The sequence below is a fragment of the Carassius carassius genome, chromosome 16 (assembly GCF_963082965.1).
Source record: "Carassius carassius chromosome 16, fCarCar2.1, whole genome shotgun sequence".
NCBI classification, from domain to species: Eukaryota; Metazoa; Chordata; class Actinopteri; order Cypriniformes; family Cyprinidae; genus Carassius; species Carassius carassius.
Window position 1 is genome coordinate 18,919,514 of NC_081770.1, and position 27,677 is coordinate 18,947,190.

Sequence of the window (27,677 nt, forward strand, 5' to 3'; positions counted from 1 at the left end):
GGTTTTACATTATGATTACAGTCAAACATTAACATCTTGTAAGAAAGGGAACACATTAAAAACATTTTTGTTATTCAGTATTTGATAATTGAAAAATCTAACAAAATAATCAACGAAAAGGTTCATTTCTGTGTGTTTGTGTGTGTGTTAGAGAGAGCCCCTTTTGTATTTTTTCCACTTATTGATTGGTGTCTATTTTGCACTCCTGATATTCTGGAGAGTCACCCCTTGATTACTGCACACTTTTTTCCTGACCAGTGGCTGATTTGTAGTTTGTATCACCAAAAGATTCACTGAGTTTTCAATTTTTTTTGTATTTCCCATTCATTTCCTATGTCGGTCATTTTTGACCACGAAGAAGGTAAGTGTGACTATTTTTTTTGGACTCTTTAACATGTCCAAATCATGTCCATGATTTTTTTTTGTGTGTTCATATTGCTAATGTGACTAAATCACCAAGTCTCATCTCATTCCGTTGAAGCTACGATTTTTAAAATTTCAAAATATAAAAATTTTCGGTCAAAAATGACCGAAGAGGGCCAGAGGGTTAATATATAAAGATAACACATTTTTCCTAAATATATACATGTGTGTATTTACAGCAGGTAAAATAAGTAATGAACACGTCAACCTTTTTTTTTTATACACAGCCAAGGAAACTTTCAATTGGTATCCGATAAAAAAAGTAAGGTTGCTAGAATGTCCAGCCAATCACCTGACTTGAATTCAATAGAAAATCTATGTAAAAAAAATTATAGATCAGATTTGATTTGAAGATTTGAAGACTGTTTGTGTGGAAGAATGGGCCTAAATCACACCTGAGCAATGCATGTGACTATTTTCTCCAAACAGGAGGCATCTTGAAGCTGTCATTAATAACAAAGGCTTTTTTTCTAAGTATTAAATACATTTCAGTAAGTGTGTTTAATACTTGTCCCTGGGTCATTCCATTTAATAACACAGAAATTAATTTCTTATTTGTTTTGTTTTCTTTGTATGTATGGATTACTTGGGTTGTTACCAACATCTGGTGAAAATTTCATGTCAACAAAACTATATATATATTAAAAAGTAAAATGTATTTACTGAGAAAAATTGTGACGTGTTCAGTACTTATTTTACACGCTGTATATATACATAATAAATATGCGGGTGTGGAGCAAATCAAATAATCCTACTGACCTTAATGTGTATCAGTCACTCCTCTCACCCTTCTCTGCTAATGTCTCAACTGGAGGATATACTATCATAACAAAATTAACAATTTGTCTAACTCTCGAATGCTCTTTAAAACATTTTCCTTGCTCCTTTGTCTTCCTCCTTCTTCATCACCTCTAACAGCGGATGACTTTGCCACATTCTTCATTAATAAAATTAAAACCATCAGTCCACAATTTTCCACACCACAATCCGTCAAGCACATCTCACCAGCAAACATACACTCATTCACATCCTTCTCTTCACTCCTGAGGCAGAAGTCTCCAAACTGATCCATTCTAATCATCCTACTACTTGTCTGCTTGATCCTATTCAATCTCATCTCCTTCAAGCCATTTCTCCCGCAGTTGTACCTGCACTCACTCACATCATTAACACATCCCTTCACACTAGTGTTTTTCCCTCAGCACTTAGACAGGCTCGTATAACACCACTACTTAAGAAACCCACCCTTAACCTATCTCTTTTAGAGAACAACAGACCGGTTTCCCTTCTTCCTTTCATTGTAAAAACACTTGAACGAGCTGTGTTCAACCAAGTCTCTACATTTCTCACATGGAACAACCTCCTCAACAGCAACCAAACTGGTTTCAGAAGTAGACATTCAACCAAGACTGTCTTGCTCTCAGTTGTTGAAGCCCTAAGACTGGCAAGAGTGGAATCCAAATCTTCAATACTTATCTTGCTGGATCTGTCCTCTGATTTTGACACGGTTAACCACTAGATCCTGTCAACCCTATTGGCAAAGGGCATCTCAGGAACCGTACTCCAGTGGTTTGAGTCTTACCTCTCAGATAGGTCCTTCAAAGTATCTTGGAGAGGTGAGGTGTCCAAGTCACAACATCTAACTACTGGGGTGCCTCAGGGCTCAGTTCTTGAACCACTTCTCTTCTCTGTCTACATGGCATCACTAGATCCTGTCATTCAAAACATTGGCTTTTCATATCACTGCTATGCTCATGACACTCAATTCTACCTCTCATTCCATCCTGATGATCCGACGGTAGATGCTCGCATCTCAGCTTGTCTAACAGACATTTTTTGCTGGATAAAGGATCATCACCTTCAACTCAACCTGGCTTAGACAGAACTGCTTGTGGTTCCATTTAACCCATCATTTCATCACAATTTCACCATCCAGTTAGGCACATCAACCATAACCCCTTCAAAAACGGCAAGAAACCTTGGAGTTATGATTGATGATCTACTGACTTTCTCAGACCACATTGCTAAAATTGCCCTGCAGATTTGCTTTATTCAACATCAAGAAGATCAGGCTCTTTCTTTTGGAACATGCTGCACAACTCCTTGTTCAAGCTCTTGTTCTGTCCAGACTGGACTATTGCAATGCTCTCTTGGCAGGTCTTCCAGCCAGTTCAACCAAACCTTTACAATTCATCCATAACACGGCAGCAAGCAAGATTAATTTTTAATAAATCCAAAAATAATGCACGTCACAACTCTGTTCCATCAATTTGCACTGGCTACCAATAGCTGTTCCCATAAAATTCAAGGCATTGATGTTTGCCTAAAACCACCACTGGCTCTGCACACCTTTACCTAAATTCATTACTTCAGACTGTGCCCTCAAGAAGCTTACGTTCTGCAAGTGAACATTGCTTTATTGTGTCATCCAAAAGAGGCACAAAATCACTCTCACAGACTTTTAAATTAAATGTTCCCTCCTGGTGGAATGACCTGCCCAACTCAATCCAAGCAGCCATCCTTAGCCATCTTCAAGAACTGGCTAAAAACACATATCTTCCATCTTTTTTACCTTCTTTCTTACCCTTTTTACCCTTTTTACCCACTAAAACTTTTTTGTTGATTTTGATTGCTTCCATTGTGCTCATTTGTAAGTTGCTTTGGATAAAAGCATCTGCTAAATGTAAATGTATATATTAACAGTACAGTCATATGTTATGTAAACAAAAACTTTTATTTTGGTTCAGTGCTTGAAAACGGAAAAAAACTTCAATCGGTTCACTCCGAGCAGAATTGATATGTTAACGTTTCTGTTCTGCGTTCCTCTGATATTATTATAGTTCCAAAACCGGTTCGGGTGGAAGAAATACCGGTAAATTACGTTATTTTTTTAAAAACAATATTCTTTTCCTACAATTTGCCTAATAATAATAATACAATAATAATATTAAAGTACAACAATAAGTCTCTTCATACTTCCGGGTGAACGCGGGCGCTGTTAGCTGCCGCTGCTCAGGGAGGGAATTTTAAAACTTTTAGCGCTCCAAAATCGTCCTGCACTTATGAATGCATGGATGCATCTATGAACTGTTTTATATCGTTTTAAGGAGTCTGACCTCTGTTACCACGCTGATTTGGCGGGTATGTACGCTGGTTGATCTACCTGCGTACCTATGACTGCTGATGCTCTGTGCGGTTGCCGATTGACTGCCGGTTACTAAGTGTTCTTTGCGGTACCTCTGGCGCGCGGTTCAACTATGAAGATCACTGAGCTACTGGTGCGGATGAACTACATCTGGGTCGTTCTTTCTGCAGTATACCACTCGGTAGCATGGGCGATGCTCCAGTATTTGGCGGCGGAACTTACTCAGCTCCGTTTGCGTCATTTTAATCTTTTGTCAGCTCCACATCTTCCCTTGGATATTGTGTACATTCCACGTCGGAAATATATACATCGCGGGTCTCGGCGGAGTTATAACACCGATGGCTCATGTCAAATACGGTCCTTTTGGTCATCTAAACCACGCCCACCTAGGAGGCTTACACGGACTCGCAGTGTCAATCGCAGTGTACTAATCAACCCGGCCAGATCGGTTGGCAACGATTCTGGTAAAACAATTTTTTTCTTTGGATTACTTAATATACGATCGCTTTCCACTAAAGGACCCCTGGTGTACGATCTACTGTCTGACTGTGAGTTTGACTTTCTCTGTCTAACTGAGACATGGCAGAAACCAGACGACTTTTTCCATCTAAACGAGTGTGTTCCCCCAGGATATAGTTATGTTTGTAAATCTCGTGATACGGGAAGGGGAGGGGGGCTAGCAATACTTTATAAAAAGAAATTGAAAGTATCTCAGTTAGCTTTGTCTACATATTCTTCTTTTGAGTCAATTGCCATAAAAATCAATGGTGCGATTCCAACCATCCTCATAACTATCTACTGCCCTCCCAAGAGCAATAATGCCTTTTTAACTGAATTATCTGAACTCTTAACTTATCTATGTTCCATATCTTCAAATGTTATCCTTCTGGGTGATTTTAACATTCATACAGATAATTTCAGTAATGCATTTACAAGCGAATTTCTATCATGTTTGGATTGCTTTGGTATACAACAATTTAACACACTGCCCACTCATACTAAGGGGCATACTCTTGATCTTGTTTGTTGCTCTGGTGTAACACCTTTTAATTGTACTGTTTCTGATCTATCCATATCAGATCACTTTATGGTCTCATTTTGTGCCAAACTGGCCATTTTTAAGGTAAACCTGTGTCGCCCGATTACATTTCGGAATATTAAGAACATTGATTTGCCTACTCTTGCTGATGAACTTGCCATCTTTTCCAGTAAATCTGATTTCACTACTGTTGATGAACTGGTACAATATTACAATGATGGACTGAACATGCTTTTAGAAGAATTCGCACCCGTGAAAACTCGAAGGGTTTCATTTGTGCATTCAGCTCCTTGGTTTACACCTGAACTGCGTGAACTTAAAACTAAAGGCCGTAGGTTAGAGCGGCTGTACGTCAGGTCTGGCCTTACTGTTCATAAAGACATGTATGCTGAACATATTCAAAATTATAAAAATGCACTGACTACAGCTAAGTCCGATTACTACTCCAATGTAATCGGAGTTAGCAATGGGAACTCTAGGTCTCTTTTCTTGGTGGTAAACAATATTTTGAAACCACCTGATTCTTTGCCATCTGATATGTATTCCACTGACTTATGTGATCGCTTTTTGACCTTTTTTACATCGAAGGTTGAAAATGTACATCGGCAATTACTTACTGGTACTCTTCACAATGATTCCTGTCAGTCTATTACTCACATACCCCCCCACTCTGTCTTCTCTAACTTTACACTACCAACTATTTCAGAGATAGTGGGTCTGATAGGTAAATCTAAATCTTCGACTTGTCAATTAGACCCTCTACCAACTCCTTTAGTAAAAGCTTGTTTACCAGCCCTTTTGCCATTGATTACTAAAATTGTTCATGCTTCACTTGGTTCTGGTTTTGTATCACCATCTCTTAAATCTGCTATTATTACACCTATACTTAAGAAACCAGGGGGTGATCCATTTGATTTTGAAAATTTTCGTCCAATTTCCAATTCATCTCTAAGGTAGTTGAAAAGTGTATTGCAATTCAAATTCATGAACATCTGTCCAATAATAACTTGTATGAACAATTCCAATCTGGTTTTCGTCCCCACCATAGCACTGAGACTGCTCTTGTCAGAATAACCAATGATCTACTGTTGGCAGCTGACTCTGGGCTTTTAACTATACTTGTCCTTCTTGACTTGAGCGCTGCCTTTGATACTGTCTCACATAACATACTTCTTGACAGATTAGTTTCTATTGGTATTACTGGCACTGCTCTGTCTTGGTTTAGTTCATATCTATTTGGACGCAGTCAGCGTATTCAATTAAAAGGTTTTAGTTCAAGACTATCTACAGTCACCGCTGGTGTTCCCCAGGGTTCTGTTTTGGGCCCGCTTCTCTTCATTATATATATGCTCCCTCTTGGTGATATTTTAAGGAAATATGGTATAAATTTTCACTGTTATGCGGATGACACCCAACTTTACCTGTCCGCCAAACCTGCCGGTTCTTTTCCTACGCCATCTTTGTCAAGCTGTTTAGCTGAAATTAAAGACTGGCTTTCAGTGAACTTCTTGAAATTAAATGGCAATAAAACTGAGGCCCTGCTTGTTGGCACTAGATCTGCTGTGTCTAAATCTAATTGTTTCTCTTTACACATTGATAATACTGCAATCTGTCCTTCCTCTCAGGTTAAAAGTTTGGGTGTCATCATGGATAGCACACTATCTTTTAAAGCTCAGATTAATAATATCACACGGATTGCATACTTCCATTTGCGCAATATTAATTGTCTACGTCCATTTCTTTCAAATAATAATACTGCAGTTCTCATTCATGCACTAGTCACCTCACGTATAGACTACTGCAATGCTCTTCTTACAGGTATTCCCTCCAAATTGCTGCATAAGCTTCAATTGGTTCAGAATTCTGCAGCTCGTGTTCTCTCTAGAACACCTTATACTGATCACATTTCTCCGGTTCTCCAGCAATTGCACTGGCTTCCAGTAAAATATAGAGTTGAATTCAAAATCTTGCTACTCACTTATAAGGCACTTCATAATCTCGCACCACAATACCTTACTCAACTTCTCCAGGTTTATACTCCTTCACGTGCACTTAGATCTTCATCTTTAATTTCTCTTGCAGTACCTCGGATTCGACTTACTACTATGGGTGCCAGATCTTTTAGTTATGTTGCCCCCCGCCTATGGAACTCTCTTCCCTTCGATGTTCGCAATAGCGATTGCTTGTTGACTTTTACAAAGCGTCTTAAGACATATCTTTTTATACAGGCTTTTTTATAATATTTTTTTATTGAGACTTAAATTCACTTTATATGTATATGCTGTTTGTTTGTTGTTTGTTTTGTCTTATGCAGTGACCTGTATACTGCTTGTAAGGTGACCTTGGGTGTTCTGAAAGGCGCCATGAAATAAAATGCATTATTATTATTATTATTATTAATAAAGTATAGCGTTTCCTTTACTCAAAAAGAAAAGGAAAAAATAGAGATCTTACGCGTAGTCACAGCAAAACAGCATCATCTTCTCTAGATTTTACTTAAATCTATCAACACTCTAAAGACATCAAAGTATTTTTAAGATATTTAAAAATGTTTGCTGCATTGTTAAAACAAACAAACAAACAAAAAAAAAAACCACTTGTATAAGATTGCGTTTTGTGAGTGAAAAAAACAAAAAAAGTCGTGGCTCACATCGCATTTTATTAGCCCTATTTCTTTCCAAAATAATGAAGGCTAAAATGCATGTAGTCTAAAGTAAAATGTTTACAAACATTATAAAAAAGCTCTTAGTTTCTCTCCAAAACAAATCCTCTAAAGGTTAGGCTATGAAAACATCAATCCAAAACCAAATTAATCTAAGGTGAAGCTGATGCCTACCTCTCTCATTCAGCACGAATCCAAATGTTTCCATGTTCCCGACGTATCTGGATGCTAAAATGTTATTATATAGTGTTTGTACTTTCAATTATTATTATTTAAAATAATCTTGTCGGTAAACAGTTAATAATTGGAGCGTCGGTTAGGAAAAATAACCGAAATTAACATCCCTAGTCAGTAACGTCACAGTGCAAAGAATATATAATAAGAGTTACTGTATAATAAGTAACGCTGTATATGCATCTGAAAGTCGGACTCCAAATTTCATTCTAAGAATTATTTTGAGGTTAATAAAGCAAATGAAAACTGTTCAGCTTCTGGGAAATTTTAGAAGCTCCGCTAGGTCATTTTAGTTCCCCTCACTCCACAAAAAATCCTTTCAATTAACAGTATTTAGAAAAGAACAAGAATTAAAAATATAAGAAGCAATAGCAATATTAACGACAAAGTAAAACTAATTAATTTAGGCTAAAACGAAACTGAAACCAACGCTGGGTCTCTCATTTGACACAAAATCAAATGTTTCCGTATTCGCGATGTATTTGAATGACAAATGATTATAAAAATAGCCTAGCTATGTTTACAGTGTTTATTATAGCCTAATGTTTGTAAACATTCTATTTCTGAATGAAAATAATATTTTTTTCTCTAAAAAAAACATATATATATATATATATACATATACACACACACACACACACACACACACACACACACACACAAGTAGCGTATTTTAACCATGCAGCAAACCTTTTTAAATATTTTGATAATTTACTGAAAATAAATAAATGACTTTTTAAACCGTTTAACTGATTATTTATCGGTCAAAATTAGCTGATACAGTTTGCTGCATTCATGCGCACTCAGAAGCTGGTGACTGTGAATGAATCAGCAGAGCTTGAGCAAGCTTTTGTAATCGTTGAATCTTTCTCAGACGTTTCCAAATGTTGAAATTGGGTTAGCACATCTATCTGTGCATGATGGTGTCCAATGACTCCGGCGAGCGGAGCTTCTCAAAGTTGGGAATAATCAAAGGAGAGCTGCGGTCCTCAGGTGGGCAGGAAAGGCTAAGCTTGCTGGCGCTTAAGTGTCAAATGCACTTGCACCAACGCTGAGAAAAAAATAGGCCCTTTTTGTGCTGCAGCATATCAGGCCCAATTTGGCCTTAATCCGGCCCTGAAGGTGGTGCATTGCCATTGCAACTTGCCTATGATGAGTTCACAGCCGAGCAGACATTTCACTCGTTGGCTTCAGCGTCACATTTGCATATGATGTACTACTGGAATTCGTGATTGGTTGACAGCAAATTGCAAATATTAAATGGAACGATAAAATAACGTTATTAACCGGTTAATGGCCATTTCAAATTTTCGATTAGATTTTGATAAAATTTTATTTCGTTTCGGTTTCTGTTCCTGTCAAAATTTTGTTTGTTTCTGGATTTTGTTTTCGTTCCTTGAACCGGTTCAGAGTCCTATTTTGGTTGCAATTAATCGTTTGACAGCACTGATATATAAATATACATATATACTATAATATAATTCAAATTAAACCAATGAAAAATAACAATCTTTTTAGTCCTGTTATTTTTATTTAGCTCATTATTTTAAATAATTACACAATAAATCAACAGCCGTAGCTGCAATAACTGTCAGTTTATGCACTGATATAAAATGGGTTCCAGAAGTCTATGACCACACTGAAAAACTAGCATTCAAAATCTAAATTAAGTTAAAAAATAAGGTTTTTGAACTTCTGATACAATACATAAAAAAGAGTGCTGTCAAATCGATTAATCGCGATCAATCACATCCAAAATAAAAGTTTGCGTTTACGTGTTTTTACTTTGCATATTTTTATGTGTACTGTATACACACACACACACACACACACACACACACAAACATGTAAATATTTAAGAAATTACATTTTATTATGTAAACATAAACTTTAATTTTGGATGTGATTAATCACGATTAATTGATTTGGCAGTACAACAAAAAAAATACTTAACTATTATACAATTTTTTATTAAAATAATGATACAATAAAATTAAGAGATTAATTTTTTTTTTTCATCACTTTTAAATAATGAAAAGTGCAGAGCGCTTGCGCAGAGCGCAGGCTTGCAACTCACCTGGGCGGCTTTCCTCTTAGCTTTGTGCTGTCTAATGCTGGGGGCCGTCACTGAAACAGGCTGTGAACACACACACACACAGTCAACCTCACAGATAACAAACCCGGACCCATCAGCTCAAGAGATTTGTGCATTCCCAGACTGGGGCTTAGAGCTAACTAAATAAATTATCCCAGACAGAGAAAGACATCAATCATAGACATCCCGTTAGTGTCACTATTACTACTGAAAGCATCCAATCAGGAGAGATTAGCACATGGCATGGGACATCCTCCATGTGTATGGAGGTACCTAACCTGCAATGCATTCGAATGAAGACCAGAAAAATCATTAAGTTATATGAAACAACAGCTCTGCTCGCCAGCGCACAAGATGCAACTACAGCCTTGGTGTCGACACAGACAGCTTCAAGAAGAGCTTCTACTCTTAAATCACACAGAACCTTAATAAGGATGCTGCTGGAGGCCTGTATGCTGCTCTCTAACCAAAATATTGTAAGGAAAAAATCATCTAGGAGGTCTCTAGTAATGCATACATCCAACTCGCTTCCTATATTTAACTGCTTTTTATTATTTAAACATTACGCTATAGAATAGGCCAAGCCACATAATTGGCTGCCAATTAGCCAATGATTTTGTTAATGGATAATAAACAAATTTTGTGAATAAAGTAATTTGAGAACATATGTAAAATGAATGTACGTTTTTATTTAAACACTAATATAATTGAATTACAAAATGTAAATATTACTATTAAGGTTTAAAAAAATTTGTATATCAATGGATAAACATTTTTGTTGAACAAACAATCTTTTTGTGAATTTGTAAGTAATCTGAGTAAATATAATAGTATAAAATATAAAAAATAAATGTATAATGTATTTATAATTATTAAATATGATAATTATTTTACAATAATCTAAATGTTTAAAAACATTAGAATGTTAAATGTATGCACATTGCACAATATTACACACAGACACGCGTGCGCAATTAAACTTTTTCACGGTTCAGTTTGTTTCATGGTTTCGGTACAGTTCGGTATGTGCTATGTTTATGGAAAAACAACACTTTCTAGTAAATAAAAAAAAGAAGAAGAATATTCTATCCAACTACAAGCAACAGCACAAATAAATACATTAGAGTAAAGATACAAACAATAAACAGTGATTTTCTTTTTTTTTTTTTTTTTTTAGGGAGGTCTAGTATTATAGTTTTTAGGTACAGAAATTGAATAAAGTAATCAAATGTAAAACAGCATTGCATATTGGACTGTATAAATTAAAGATTATTCTTTATTAGAGTTACAAAAGCTTTTTAATCAAGAGCAGTGAGTGATTTCTTTGTTGTTGTGGTTCGATTAATAATATAAAGACTGTCACTTTAAGAGAATGCACTGATCCAGTAGGCATACATTCAGCCGGCTATGTTTGCTATAGGATACTTACAAAGACGGGTATTTTGACATAATTTTTGTCAGAATTTGTCCATTTAAACACAATACGTAAGAGAGAGCTTAATATCTGAGTATTTATCATGATTACTCTGTATTATTATAGAATAATAAAATTTTTATTACAGTATCTAACTATCACTATAATATCTAGAAAGATGCAAAAACTACAATACAGATGCACATTATGGAAAAATACCAGCGGCCACAAGCATCGAATGAGTGCTAGACCTTTAACGGCAGAGCATCGTCAGAAAGAGTGCAGCATCATTTACCAACCCTGAGTGGATTTAATATTGTTAAACTGGAAGTGAATTGGCCCCATTTTCATAAATGAGAGCACTCAAGCATGAACTGGGGGGGTGGGATGGGGATGGTGGTGGGCATATCTGAGGTGCATAGAAGCAGGAGGAGATGATGGCGTTTTAAATGGAGTTTGAAATGGCAGATTTACCCGTGGAGTGGAGGACAGGCTCTGCACGACGAAGACCACGGGACTGGGCGCTGCTTTGATAGCCTGTACTGCCTCCTCATGGCTGGCGTTCTGCAAATCCACTCCACAAACCTATTTACCACCGAGGAAGGAGAAGAAGATAAGAGAGGATTTAAAGGGGACTTGCATTTAAAAGCAGGATTTTAAAAAAAACAGGTTATTTGAGACCATGATCTCACAACCATGTGCACATAATAATAAAGTCATTTATATAAGGTATATAAGAAACTCAATTAGAGCCATTTTTGGTGCATGAACACTGTCTAAGGAGATTCATGGATAAATAAAAGCTACAAAACACTGAATATGGCCCCTTTAAAATGGTTAGTAAGCAGTAATGAGCAGAATATTATTGTAAACAGATAAAGCTGCTATATTAAGAGTAAACGTGTCTGAAGGTGTCTGTGTGTGGCTCTCAGACCTCTAAGATCTTGTCTCCTGTTTTAAGGGCACCCGTGCGTCCAGCTGGGCTGTCTGGCAGCACCTGTTTGATGAAAATGCCCTTCAGTTCCTCTCCGTTCTTCAGCCTCTTTATAACTGTGCGGCCGCCCACTATGCTGATACCCAGAGACTCCTGCGGCTCTGGCCACACCTCCACCCTGAGACAAAAATCATGACATGAACGAATGAATAAATCAAATCAATACGTTTATTCTTAATTATTACTCATTTACTATTACTTTAATATAATATTACTAAAGATTACATAAAATTACAATATAATGTAGAGTTATTGAAAAAGAAGAGCAGAGGCTTATTTGATTTAGGGTCTCTGATACAGAAACATCAAATCAGCCCATCACTTCCAACTGAGCGATTTTAGCAGAGGAAATAGAATGAAATTATTATTTTGTTAATGTGTATAAATGGTGATCTATAATAACAGTAATAATAATATGATTCTTTTGGTTTGAACAATCTGTCGATAAACTAGCATTTGATTCATCATTTACTTATTAGCAGCCTTATCACCTTCCTTTATGAACTATAAACAGAACTATATAAAAAAGTTTGTCAAAACAAACTTTGAAGTTGACTTGCAAAAGCCAGACCAGAAAATTTGAAAAGGTTTTAAATGCTGAAGTCTGAAGTGTCAAGTAGTTTTAAAGATTAAAGTTTTAATGTTTTAAAGGTAATACAGTCAGAAGGTTTGATGGACAGACACACACAGACAGACAGACAGACAGATGGATGGATAGATGGATAGACAGAAAAACAGACAGACAGACAGACAGACAGACAGACAGATAGATAGATAGATAGATAGATAGACAGACAGACAGATGATAGATGGAAAATAGATAGATAAATGGATAGATAGATAGATAGATAGATAGATAGATAGATAGATAGATAGATAGATGGATGATGGATGGATAGATGGATAGACAGATGGATAGACAGATGGATAGACAGATAGATAGATGACAGATAAAATAATAATTTGAATATTACAAAAATATAAAAATACTTTAATATGAAAAATCTATAAATAAATTGAAATGGATATATAACCTCCACAAAATGACATAATATCACATTCCCACGAGTTAATATGTGCTGGCCACAACAAAACTAAGTGCACCAAACATGTCCCCTCCGGTCACTGTATATTCTGTATATTCACTGTATATTCTTATGTAACTTTCATTCCAATTTTTAAGATTAATTTATTACTTCCTTTCTACAGCAATCTCTTGCTTTCATTGTGTTTTACCTGCGTGGTTGACCCCAGTGACTGATCGCAGGCGTCTCCTCACCTTCTCCCGCCTCTCTTTCAGGCAGATCACTGCAGATAACACATTTACTGTAAAGTTAAAACAATATGCATCTTACTTATATTTACCATAAAATTATAAAATATCAATGATTAGTAATGCTAAAAAGTTGACTTCTACCTGTTGCCTTCTCTGATTGAACCGGCAGCCCCCTGGTTTCTTCTCTTCCTGCTGCGAGAGGAAGTGCGCTGTGCAGATCTGCAGAGAGAAACAAGTATTACAGTCACAGAGTCAGCCTTAGTCTCATATATTAGACTGAATCAGACTCATCAGGCTTACGCTGCATTCTGACATACAGTAACCACACTCACATTAATCATCTCAAATCCCAGTCTGAGTTCACAAAAGCAAGTGAAATTATTTCTTAAATATTTCACTTGATTAAACGGCAAGAACAAATGAATTCCAGTGTATTATCAGGGAAGAATAAAGAATAAAGTATGATAAATAATGTATAAAGGACAGGAGAAATTCACAGTTTTTTATTTAAAATCTCTGATGCAAAAACATTAAATCAACACATTACTTTCTGTTCCTATTCAAATCAATTGAGCTACATAAACAGAGTTAGAGCACACAACTAAAACATATTTTTTCATTTGTTTGTGTTGAGCTGCACAAATTGAATCGAAAATGTCCTATAATACAAATAATACAAATAAAACAATAGTTAATGATTGTTTATTATAAAATATACACTATTTTATAGTTTCAAAATACATTATTTAAATGGAATTCTACACTAATAATGAGTGTTATTATTAACATTTCCTTATGTACATATTATTTAACATTATATTGATGTCATTTAACTGATGTTGTGTTTTATATATATATATATATATATATATATATATATATATATATATATATACACACACACATATGCACATTTATTTTATTTAATATAATAAAATATTTTCAAATTAAATATTTTTCATAATAAATATCATAATATATATTGTCATAAAATATTTTCCCAGTAAATAAAATAATTAATTTGTTATTAATTTCCTAAAATGTCCCCAAAAAAACAAAACAAAAAGTCACACGTATGCACGCGTGCGCGCACACACACACACACACACACACACACACACACACACACACACACACTCACTCTCTATTACAGTTGTCATCAGTTGCATTTCACACCAGTTTGACACCTTTTATTGTGTAGTTTAAAAACATTTTTTTATATCCATTTCTCACTTTTCCTCAATTTCTCTACCACATCTGAGTCATAGTGTCGTGTTAGCACAGATTATTATAATTAACTCATTTTCATAATTAAGGAAAGCATGATCATTTTCTAATACTTGTAACATATCAAATTGCATAAATCTCTAAATTATGATTAACACCACAAACTTTGTAAGTTAAATATCTTAATTTTTTACATCTTAAATTATTTTATTTATTTTAACAGCCCTTGTTAATAATTACTTTAGCACCACCATTGTCCAGCAGGTGGCGTTATAGTTCTATTAAAAAACATCATCATATTAATAAAAATTCCACACAGGGCACCAATCTTAATGAACACATACACCAAAAATTTCATTTAAGTCATTATGACTGTGTTTTAAAGACGTTAACCTGCTATCTGCAAGTGTATTTAAAAATAATAAACCAATGACAACAGGTCAATTGATTCATAAATAAAAGTTAGTTGAGTGATGGATACAGACGTGTGTGTGTGTGTTTATAGAAGGAAACTCACTCAGTGTCTGTGCCAGTCAAAGTACGTTCTGAGGCTTTGTTTCTGGAGTCAGAGTCTGCCTCGCTGTCTGCTGCCTCTATCCATGTGGCCGACTGACCTGAGAACAGATGTGTAAATGTCAAACTGCAATGAACTTCTGTATATTAATACTGACGTAAGCCTTGTTTTAAATGGATAGTTCACCCAAAAATGACAACTCTGTCATTAATTACTTACCCTCACGTCGTTCCAAAACCCTAAGACCTTCACCCATCTTCAAAACACAAATTAAGATATTTTTGACGAAATCCGAGAGCTTTCTGACCCTCCATAGACAGCAACTCAACTGACACATTCAAGGCCCAGAAAGGCAGTAAGGACATCATTAAAATAGTCCATGTGTCATCAGTGGTTCAACTATAATTTTATGAAGCTACTAGAACACTTTTTGCACATGCGTATGTTGTGGTAGTCTTGTGAACATGCATCGAAGACTGACACGGAAGAGAAGAAATTGTTGAATAAAAGTTATTTTTGTTTTCTATGCGCACACAAATATTCTCGTAGCTTCATAAAATTATTGTTGAACCCCTGATGTCACATGGACTATTTTAACAATGTTCTTACTACCTTTCTGGGCCTTGATTGTGAAAGTTGCATTGGGGTCTATGCAGGGTCAGGAAGCTCTCGGATTTCATCAAAAATATCATAATTTGTGCTTCGAAGACAAACAAAGATCTTATGGTTTTTGAACGACATGAGGGTGAGTAATTAATGACAGAGTTTTCATTTTTGGGTGAACTAACCCTTTAAAGACAAACACTCACTGAGGGGAATTTGCGGGAGCTGCAGCTGAATCTTCTTGAAGCTTGTGCAAAGCTCACTGTCCTCTGTGAACTAAAACAACAAGAGAGTTCAACATACACCAAAATAAAAATAAATTATATCTTGAATATGTTTAATAACGAACACTAATCCTATATTCAGAACTTTTCGCATGTTAAGCATTGTGACAACTTAAAATTCTCATTAATTTAATGCATTCATTTGTTTGGAATTTTGTTAGTGTATGGTATTATTTGTTCTAATGGATTTCATTTAATGTATGTTAATAAATATTTTAGTTTAAAACCTGGTTTTGTGTATCAGGTTGAGTGTTGAACTGATAGGGGCTGTTGGAACTAATAAATGGTGTTGGTTCTTCCCAGGAGCGAGACTTCTCAATGAAGTATGAAGGCAGACTGTCGACTTTAGGGCTCTCTTGATCATTTATGGTGTCCTTCTCTTCATCATCTTCATCTACAGCCATCTCTCGCTCCAGGCCGGGCAGGAGGTCAATGGTGGTGAGTGGAGAGGTGTAGCGGGGCTCAGCATCCAGAATAAGCTCTGGCTCCTCGTCCAGATCGTCAGATAAGACGGAGCTGTTTCCGAAGTCCTTCCCCATCAAGAAAAACAATTTTTCCACTTAAATTTCAACATGTTTCTCACACAAGGCTAAGAAAATGTCAGAAGAGTTGTATGAACTATTTTTATGGTGCATTTTTCAGACTTGGTAGAACAAATCTACTTATATGAATATGAAAAAGAGCAGCTTGCACATTCTCCTAAACATCTACTTTAGTGTTCCACAGAAGAAAGTAAATCAGAATTTGACCGAATTAAAGCAGAAATAGACCAGATTTTGCATTTTTAGGTAAAATATTTCTCTAACACATTGATAATAGTACATAAACCAATTTTTGTGAAATTTGACCCTGAATCTGAAAATTGAAAATTTTGAATCATAAGGCAATATCAACCAAAAAAAAAATAAAAAAAATCATAATTGTATCAAAAGTGCTAAAAAATGAAATATTTGAATGGTACTAAACTCAGTCTAAGCCTGTTAAAATGTTCATATTTACGTAATTTTTGTTGCAAAAATTGCACGTTTAGCCGATTCTTAAACTAGCCGATTAACCACATACAAAATAAAAGTTTTTGTTTGCAGAGTATGTGTTTTTGTCTTGTGTATATTTATAATGTATACATAAATACACACGCATACAGTATATATTTTCAAAACATTTACATCTACAGTTATATGAATATAATTAACATTATAAATAAATATATTTAATATATAAACGTAACCTATTTTCCTGAAATATATACATGCATGTGTTTGTATTTATATATACATAATATATGTGTGGGTGCTGTGTATATTTATTATGTACACAAAAACTTATTTTGGATGCGATAAATTGTGACAGCACTAATATTGACATAATTTGTGCACAAAAATATCACTACCAGTTGATTCTTGGCAAACTTATCCAAGAGTGTAACTGAACTCAGTCTAAAATATTCATATTAATTTAATTTGTACTCAAAATTATATAAACTTTAGTTGATTCTTAGCAAACTAGTCCAAGAGTTTAACTAAACTCAGTCCAAACCTGTATAACTTTGTATTACTTTCTGAGGAGATCAATTTCGGTTTGCTATTAACTTAGAAATTGATTCTTAAGGGATTTAAACCTACAAACTTTTGGCAACCAACCTAAATCTTGAACCACAAGGCCACATCTACCAAATACAAGCTAAAATTATTTAATAAGCTCTCTCAAAAAAAATGCTGTATTAAACACAGCCCAAACTTGCCCAACTTTGTTTCGTTTTTCGAGCCAATTCCCCCCATACTGAAACTCTTGACAACGAAACCCTATGCTACTTAATATCCCTTTTTAACATTCCTCCCCCCTAAATCATCGGCTAACAGAAATGTCTGATGTTGGAGTGGGTGTGGAGAGCACAGACATCTCACCTCCTGTCTGTCTGCTGCATACAAAGCAGCTCTTTCTATCCCTGCAACAGGGTGCCGAAGCTTGTCCTCCTCTCCCTCTACCACACACTTACGGATCATAAGAGCTGAAAGCGCACTTTTCCCCTGCGTCGCTCCAACAAGCCGACTCAGCGCCTTTCTCACTCATCCCCCACCCTTGCAGCGAGCAGAACCAATTTGCCATGAAAAATGTGCCGAGTCTAAAATCTTAATGGCGCAATTAGTCTCGTTTTGAGTAGATTTACGGCAGCACTTGACTTGGCCGCCTCAATTACATCTTTGCTAAAATTCAAGGATAATACGGTACATTTCAAAGGCCCATAGAGGGGGTCATGCATCACCTCCAAAAAAGATCCCTCTGGTGAGGCTCGCTCATTTGTTCCTCTTTTTCCTCGCTCATCTTCTATTGCTCGAGCTCTTTTTCTTTCTGGCTTAAGCATATGCTCTCTTTGTTAATAATACCTGGGTTCCTTTGCTACATATTGATGGACATAAGTGTGTTTTCGGATGATAGACCAGGGGTTTTAAACTTTTTCTCATGACAACAACAAAACATTTAGCCTAATTTTAACTTACTAACTTCTGCTTTTGTTAAAACTAGTTTAATATTGTAAAATAGATCAATCTATAATTGGCAATATATATATATATATATATATATATATATATATATATATATATATATGTGTGTGTGTGTTTATTGGATTTTTGATTAAAGTTTATATTTCAAAAGTTCATATACGTTCATATACGTTGTTCAAAAGTTTTGGATCGGTAAGATTTGTAATTTTTTTGAAAGAAGTCAAGCTTACCAAAAATACAGTAAAAACCCTAAAATTGTGAAATATTAAATCACATTTTTGAGTAACCATTTTTATGTTATTTTAGAATGATATTTCTTGTGATGCAAGCTGAATTTTCAGCATCATTACTTCAGTCTTCAGTGTAAAATGATCCTTCAGAAATCATTCTAATATGCTGATTTTCTGCTTAAGAAACATTATTATTATCAATGCTGAAAACAGTTACAAGCGTAACATTTTTACGGAAACCATAATGTATTTTTTTCAGGATTCTTTGATGTTTAGAAAATTAAAAATAACAGCATTTATTTAAAGTCTTTAGTAAATATCTCTAACTTTTGATAAAATTGAATGCATCACTGCTGAACAAAATTATTAACTGCTTTCAAAAAAGTGAGCTAAAGGTGTATTCGGGATACCTCTTGCATTGCTGGGAGAGTGACATTCTGCTTTACCTCTGGTTGCTCAGCATCGCCCTCTACAGGCCAAGAAGACTGCTGCCCACTACCTCTGTCCTCTGGCTGTTCAGTTCACAGACACAAAACAATGCAAAATAAACTTGACTAAATGGACAAAACACATGTAGCACTGTGTCAATAGCAGGATGAGCCAACTATTTTACTACAAGCTAAACAAGCTTTTATTATGTTTATCTGAAAGTGTTACAGTAACCTAATTCATATTTATAATAAACATCTGATTTACATGGCACTCTGCTTTAGGGGAAAACAAATTAAGCGGATAATAGAGAGAAATAAGATATAATCATATTATGAGAGATACAATCACATTGTGGAGGAAAAAAAGACATCGTAAACACTATAAAGATCTACAAATCAAAGTAATACTATGATGAAATACCCAACAATTTCAAATAGTTTCCCAAATAAACATCTCCAGCACTGAATGTTAACAGGTAATTATTACATATTGGCTCTTACCACCAGTGGTTTCCTGATTCCAAGGTAGACTCTCCCAGGTGGAGCAGATTTGAGGACTTCTACGGCCTGGGCCAGAGAGCATGCATCTAGTTGTGTGTCATTGACGAAAACCAGCTGGTCACCCGGGAGGAGCCCGCCGTGATTGTCCGCCACCCCTCCAGGCACCACAGAGCGGATGATGATCACAGAATGCGTAACATCCAGAGGGTCCTGCAGAGGGCAATGCAGACCACAGCAACAACACAAATAAAATAAAAAACACGGAGGGGGAAAAAGAATCATGAGAGCAATGCTGATCCTTATTTAACTTATACATCACAATCACATCAAAAAGCAGATCAAGAAGACTGCCTTGTGAAGTTTAATTTATTTATGTTTAAATTTTAATACAAACATTTAATTAAAACAGCACCTGTGTAAGCAGAGAATAGAAATTTGCAAACAAGCAGGGCCGCTGGGTCATTCCTGTTATGTAGCACCTTTTGAACCCAACATGGAAGAAAATGTATATATGTATAATAGTAGCAGTACATGTTTATTTAATGCCATGTCAGCATCTTAGGCTATTTTCATTGTATATATATATATATATATATATATATATATATATATATATAAATGTATGTATATTTTGGTTACAAAACATTATAAATCCATTTTGTTTAATTTGATTAAAAATTTGTTTTCTTTACCAAGAAAGTGGCAAGATGAAAACCACTATTTTCGGTTTCACTTTCACATAGCATCTTTAGGTTATAATAACAAAAATTCAAATCCAGATTTAGTTTTTCAAAGATTTATTATAAAAACTGAATATTTCAGTTATTCCATTTTCCCCAAAATGGAATAACTCCATTGAAACAATTTAAGTTAATTTTCATTTTGAAACTGTTGAAAATACACATCAAAATAACACATATGACAGCCTCTGAACTTGTACTATTTCTTAACTTGAACAATAGTAATCTTATTAATAGCTTAAGTTTTTTCCCCTCCGCAGAAACCACCACATGTTCATCAATGCCATTGAAATTATTAATTTTTATAATTTTTAGGGCTGCACGATAGATCACATGCAATTGTCATGCGTGTCTCGTCAGTAAAACTGGTTTTTGTGATTAGTAGTAAATCTTTATCACATGCTTTCAGATGACGCAGCATTTACTACACAGAGCTGTAGAATACTATACAGTATATGTGTGTATGTATATATATATATATATATATATATATATATTTTTTTTTTTTTTTGTGACGGGAGGAGCACAAGACAGACACAGTGGGCGTGGCGTCAGGCCTCGGAGAGGCTTTTATTAACAGAAAATCAAATAAAACCGGGGATAAAGGTGGCCAAAGGGGATGAGTGTCCAAAATAAACAGGGAATCTGGTGTCCTCGTCGTGCTGCGGGGTTCGTGTAGGTCGGGCAGTGTTCATGGAGGAATGGTCCAGGTAAGGGGCGGAGTCCGGCAGCCACACGCGCTCCCCTCTTCGGTCCGGGGCGCGATGGGCAGCGGCTTCCTCTAGCGGCCGAATCACTCTCGTTGGCCGCGGCGCTGGCAGGGGATGTACGGCCCGGCATCCTGGCCCGACAGCCCTGTAAACGGGTGCGATTCCCATCTGGATCGCGGGTCCGGCAGCTCACGTCTCTGGTGGCGCGGGAGTCCCTCAACGCACCCTTCCTGGACCCACGAGGACACCAGTGTGCATGCACGGGGAAGAGCCCGGTCCCACGAGGAGAGGCGCGTTGGGCTTTTAAACAGCGGCGGTGATGAGGCTCCATGTCCTTCAGGTGTGCCCCATCACACGCCGCCAGCCCTGACTCGTCCAGCGCCCCTCCTCTCACACACCCACTCCAGTCGGGAGACTGGTGAAGGGCGGCGATTTAGGACGGGGTGCCGGTGACAATCAGGGAGGAGGCAGCTGACTCGTCACAATATATATATATATATATATATATATATATATATATATATATACACAGTACAGACCAAAAGTTTGGACACACCTTCTCATTCAAAGAGTTTTCTTTATTTTCATGACTATGAAAATTGTAGAGTCACACTGAAGGCATCAAGGGCTATTTGACCAAGAAGGAGAGTGATGGGGTGCTGCGCCAGATGACCTGGCCTCCACAGTCACCGGACCTGAACCCAATCGAGATGGTTTAGGGGTGAGCTGGACCGCAGACAGAAGGCAAAAGGGCCAATAAGTGCTAAGCATCTCTCTGGGAACTCCTTCAAGACTGTTGGAAGACCATTTCAGGGGACTACCTCTTGAAGCTCATCAAGAGAAAGCCAAGAGTGTGCAAAGCAGTAATCAAAGCAAAAGGTGGCTACTTTGAAGAACCTACAATATAACATATTTTCAGTTGTTTCACACTTTTTTGTTATGTATATAATTCCAGATATAATTCCACATGTGTTAATTCATAATTTTGATGCCTTCAGTGTGAATCTACAATTTTCATAGTCATGAAAATAAAGAAAACTCTTTGAATGAGAAGGTGTGTACAAACTTTTGGTCTGTACTGTATATATATATATATATATATATATATATATATATATATATATATATATATATATATATATATATATATATAGAGGGTTTAAAATTAAGATGTGATGGTGACATGAAAACATGCTTCATAACAGGAATGACCCGGCAACCCTTGCATTAAATTCTGCTTCCAAAACAGCATGACTAACTTGCTGGAAGGCCAAATGAGGCCAACTTCCCACTCCAACATCCCAAGTGCTACGGTATCAATCACATCTCTTGGGAGCTCTGCCGTAAAACTGCAATTCAACCGATTTGATGTCTCCAACAATATATTTCATGACCCATATGGGCGGCTTTTATGTGGCGAATGACAATATAAAAGTGATTAACAAGTAGTTATTTGAGAGTAAAAACTGAAGCAGGAGCGCAGTCATTAGTAATCTCATCTATCTGCCCATGAACATTTATGACCAACCGTGTCAAACGACCTGACGAACGGACGATCCTTGCATTTTTTGAGATTTCTGATATGAATCTCTTCTTCTGCAATGATAAAAAATTAAAAGTATGTTGTTTTGAGTCATTACAGCATCTGCAGTAGACACCACTTTCGGACAAGGCCACAAAAGACATCAAATGTCAAGGTTCAGACCACAATGACCACTCAGAAAAGGAGATAACATATTATTTACAAAATTATTTTTTCACAGCAGAGGCCCTGAGTGAAACCGTGGACAGCAGACCAGTACATTTCACCCAGCCCAACCATAAAAAGTGGGTCAGCAAGCCCAGCAATTACTGCCCCCTGATTACCCAGTGAGCCACTGCTGCACGGTAAGCAGACGAGAAGAGAAAAGCAATTTCAGAGTGAGAGGAACGGAGGCCTACTAGAAGGGAAAGAAAGAGGAAAAAAAAAACACAGGAAAAAGTTGGAGAGAGGATTTGAAGTTCCACTCCAGCTGGCGCTTTAGGGGGACACAGGCTGCATTGTCCGGCTGCCGGGTTCCAGCCAAGCGTGCATTGCTTTCCAAGCCCTGCTCTCATCCCACATGGCCAGTGATGTCAGTAGAGTAGCTTTTATATGAGGAAAAAAACCAAGGGGAACGGGCCTGCACAGGGGGCTCCTAATATGAAAATACATCACCTGCTACAGAATAAAGATACCGATCAGAATGGATGTTCACATGAGAGATGGAAAGATAGTAAACTAGGTTGCTCCATTTCTTATTCATGTTTCCATCCAAGTGCACATATGATTTAGATGGCGTAAAGGTACATGGCTCATTGGGGGAGCAACTGTCTTCCATGTTACAGGTGTGAAGAACATCTCCAGATCCAAAGGAAATGACCATCCCAGAAGTCCCTGGCAGGTGGTGAGTTTCCACCACTGACCGCTAAAAATAGCCAGTCAAAATTGGATAAAATTAGTTTAGGTCAAAGCCAACGGACCCATCATGGTGGCTTCCTGTGGTCTGCATAACCTTAATCATGGTTAAAACTGTCAGCGAGCTAACGGATGGGTATGAGCATTGGTGGTCGGAATGGATCGCCCATATTTCTTTCTGGGTTAAGGTTCTCTACTGTCATCAAGTGCCGAGCGTTCTCTTGGCTGGCCCTGCTTGTCGAACGAGTTGAAATTCTTCAGAGTGGAGTCAGGTGGACAGTAAATCTGCTGTTTCGCAGGAATCAATGGCAGGCCAAGTCATCTGTTTTGCTCCTGCGCTCTGCCTCACCTTCAATCTTGCTGAACAGAATACCAGGAACTCCAGGACATCTGTCTTTTGCTTTCTTTTCTCTTTTAATCCTTCTTTTGGTTATTCTCACTGTAGTTGCCTTGAGGAAAGAACAGAGAGTGCCCTCTTCTACAGCACTTATGAGAAAATTGTACAATTACATAAATTCCTTGAAACTACACTTTAAAAAAAATAAAGATTCTGGCATCTATGGTTCCATGAAGAACCTTCAAAATCCATGGAATCTTTCCATTGCACAAAGATTCTTTATAGTGGAAAAAGGTCTTTCGCTCACACTAAGGAAAAAATGGTTCAAGATCTGTTTATTGTCTTTTGAACCATCAAGCCACATCTGCCCAAATGTTGCCATTTTAGGTTCGAAAAATATCTTGACTTGCAGAAGTAAAATAAACGGATGGCAGAATGGTACCCACATTGTATGCTTTGACAGTTATTCACTGCTTTCTTGCTACTAGTTATGACACTAATATTGAGAAGTGCATCGTAGTCTTAAGGCAAGCCAATTGAAAGCAGGGAGAAAAAAAATGCATAAGCTGTTTTTTATTTTAAAGCTTAAAGCTGTGGGCAGCTTTTTGGCATAACAACAGGTGGCACACACAGTGCAAGCATGACAAGAGTAGTAAAACCAGATACATCTTTCTTTGGATCTACCACAATCTAGATTCTTATAATGAAAGACACTATTTCGAAAGGACAACATGATGTTATAACAATTGTTCATGGCTCCAAAGTGCAATGCACATCCTTCTTTAACATATTAACATTCAGGACAGTGTCCTGTAGTTGATTTGGTAGCTTATTTTCCTGCGACGGTAATAAAATAGCCCTTGGTCAGTTTCTGCAGCTTTAGGCCACAGAATAAATAAATAACAATAAATAAATAAAAACACTCTGGGATGATTTATGACTTCCCTTTAAAACATTCACTGGATGAGACTAAATGCTGTATTGAAGTGCAGGTTAGACGCTTTGAACCACCTAAATGATTCAAAAATGCATTCTCTCAGATCTCTTCTCCTTGGATGGCATGAATTATTGGAGCCATACAGTCACTACTGATGAATCAAATAAATTTGTTTTGCACGCCGAGAGTTCACAGCCTACTTGCAAAAGGCCTTTCAAATAAATGTATACAATTTCATGGAATATGGCATTTGTAATTGCAAAAGAACCTTCGGAGAACATGTTGCAGATCAAATTCTTCTTGTTCTTCATGCCATAATTTCACTCAGCAAGTATTTTGTTTTTGTGAACTGAGATATTTCTCTTTTTGAGGCTGGTGTAGGGCCGACATCCTACCCAAACAGAAAGTTATGTTAAGCTACGTTCCCTATGGGCAGCTTACATCTACCCTAAACCCTTTGTGGGAGAGCTGCTCAATCATATTTCAGTTGAGCCTGGCTGCACTGTGACTTCATACGCACACTTCAATTGATAAAGAAAACTCATAGTAATGACCTTTAAATGGCCATGAGAGTACAATCCTACTTAAAACTAAACCACCACAGCCCGACCCTTCAGATCAGTTGTTTGGCTTCAAGATGACCTTCATTAATCTCCATTACCAGGATGGCTAGTACTACCAAGGGGGTCCTTCTCATGTTGCCATGTAGCTTTTCTTACTTCGAGATCTCCTTCTTGCCAGAGCAAAAACTGAGGCATGACTCCAAATGATTTTGCCGTCGCCACTTCACGTCACTCACACAGTCAGGGGTGTCATTTAGGGAAGAAAAACTCCCTGGTTTCCAGCCGTCAGTATGACCGTGGGCTCCCATCAATCTAGCTGTGGTTACAAGGTCTCCTTGCGTTGGGGGTAACAATAGTGGTTGAGACAAGAAAAATGGAATGAGGGCGGTAGAAAGAGGGGGAGATTGAAGGTTCTGTAAGGCTTCGAGCATGTCTGCAGGTCTCGAGGTTGCCTACTCGGCCTTATCAGCTCAGGCCTCTTACTGGAAAGAACGGCAAAATCAATTTCCCCCTTGCAGACTGAAGAAACCCTGGCCCATGTGCCGCGGGAAACAGAAAAGAAGTCAAAAAGAAAGGTTGAGAGATTCCTCCTCCATTAGAAGATGGTAGAAGACCGTACCCATCATTGCATTGTGGGAGTTGCTCACTTTTGTCTTTTTGGAAATTCCTTACAGCTCATACATTTATGGACATTTTAACACTTTTTTTTTCACAACTCTGCAAATGCCTACACCCCCTCCTCCATTGAATCAATTCCCACCCATCATGCATCAGGCCCTCGGGTTGAAAAGCGTTGTTTCGGTGTAGATAAGCAAGCAGACGGGCTAGGTGGAGGGGGCTCAGCTGGTGCAGAGCACGAAGACTGTGAGTTCGACCGAGGGGAAGCTGCACAGGTCAATATGGCTTCCAATAAACCCCAGGGTGCACCAGCAACTCCTCCAGAAGATCTGCAAAGTAAGCTTTAGCGTTCTCCACGACAATGATCTATGATCCAAGTTGCGGGACTGCGAAATTCTTCTCCTCTTGGCTTAGTGGGGATGAGATGATCTCAAATTCAGTGCGCAGATGCAGTATTGATGCAATTCGTTTGTACTTGTTCATGCTCCAAAAACAAACAAAAACCCCTGCGTAGCTTCATACGATCAAGAAAAAAAATAAGACAAAGGACTTTTTGAGTCAGCAAAACATTTTTTTTTCATCATAGCACAGAGCCTATGGACTCCCTCCCGAGTTTCCTCATTCCTCCTCCATCTTCATTCCTTAATTTATCAGAGAGATGAAGAGAAAGGAAGAATTTAAGGGATCACTGCTCAGGTTACTGCCATTAAGCAGCAATGTAATTCTGTCCATGTCGCCATGGCCCCCATCACTCACTGATGAGGAAAGAAGCATATCTTACCATTAAAACATGATCTCCGTTCAGTTTCTCCACGATGCGGCGGCCATTTATTACAGTCATGATGAAGTTGCAAAAGCATAGGCATGCTTTTCTCCTGCCAATACCGTTTCCCTGCATGAAATCAATTGGAACCCGTGGCTGGATAATATAAAACACGAGGCGTCCCACAGGACCAGTGGAGTGTAGGTCTGCGGGAGAAGTTCTGCATTCTAAGTGGCCTCATTACATGATCACTTCTGATTCAGGATCAACATGCAGTTATGTACTAGCCCTGATTAGAGGGCTAATGAAGGAAGGAAGAAAGCAGCTTTTCGTACTAAGTGAGCAGAGCAAAGGGTTTGACGGCTGGCGCGGGGCCAGATAAACAGCGGCAGCCCTATTTAGAAAGGTTTCACTGCTTTCTTTTGTTCAGTGTCCAATGACTTGTGACATCAACGAACGTTTCCTGTGATCACACTTTTGGAAAGTCAAGGGGGATTAATTGAGTCCAGTCTCCTTTTTTCCCCCATTTAAAGGACAGTTGACAGAAAACCCTAAATGTCATTACTTTACTTGGCTTTGAATTATTTATGGATAATTGGTACCGGTTTTGAACAAATTGATTTGATTTGTTATTTTATCTATTTTTATTACAGTTTTTGCAAGACAACATTATTCCTATGTTCTCAATGGCATATAACTACTGGTATTACTTAAACCTAAGCTTAACATACAGTTCCATACAAACTTTAATTATTTTGTAGATATATTCAGCTGTACGCATGCTATCCATTTTTTCCCACAAACTTGAAATATATGAAGATTTTACAAACATTGATATAATGTTTTATAATGATATAATGTCAACTTTAAGTCACTTTGGATAAAAGCATCTGCCAAATTAATAAATGTCAATGTAAATGTTTTTAAAACATAAGTCCATGAAGACGTCGTCATAATACTTGCATAGTGAATTGCGACTAGACCTCTTTTTTATAT

General features: G+C 37.1%; 1 protein-coding gene across 1 annotated transcript in view; it reads right to left on the bottom strand.

Moving 5' to 3' along the window:
• Positions 1 to 27,677, bottom strand: part of LOC132160200 (inaD-like protein) — a 128,547-nt gene that overhangs the window by 73,200 nt on the left and 27,670 nt on the right. The window contains exons 19-28 of the mRNA XM_059569946.1: positions 19,577 to 19,786; positions 19,035 to 19,156; positions 16,138 to 16,426; positions 15,833 to 15,902; positions 15,027 to 15,123; positions 13,424 to 13,501; positions 13,243 to 13,314; positions 11,947 to 12,124; positions 11,487 to 11,597; positions 9,581 to 9,640 (exon numbers count right to left, since the gene is read on the bottom strand). Coding sequence (XP_059425929.1) covers positions 9,581 to 9,640; positions 11,487 to 11,597; positions 11,947 to 12,124; positions 13,243 to 13,314; positions 13,424 to 13,501; positions 15,027 to 15,123; positions 15,833 to 15,902; positions 16,138 to 16,426; positions 19,035 to 19,156; positions 19,577 to 19,786 — 1,287 coding nt within the window. The remainder of the gene's footprint in view (positions 1 to 9,580; positions 9,641 to 11,486; positions 11,598 to 11,946; positions 12,125 to 13,242; positions 13,315 to 13,423; positions 13,502 to 15,026; positions 15,124 to 15,832; positions 15,903 to 16,137; positions 16,427 to 19,034; positions 19,157 to 19,576; positions 19,787 to 27,677) is intronic.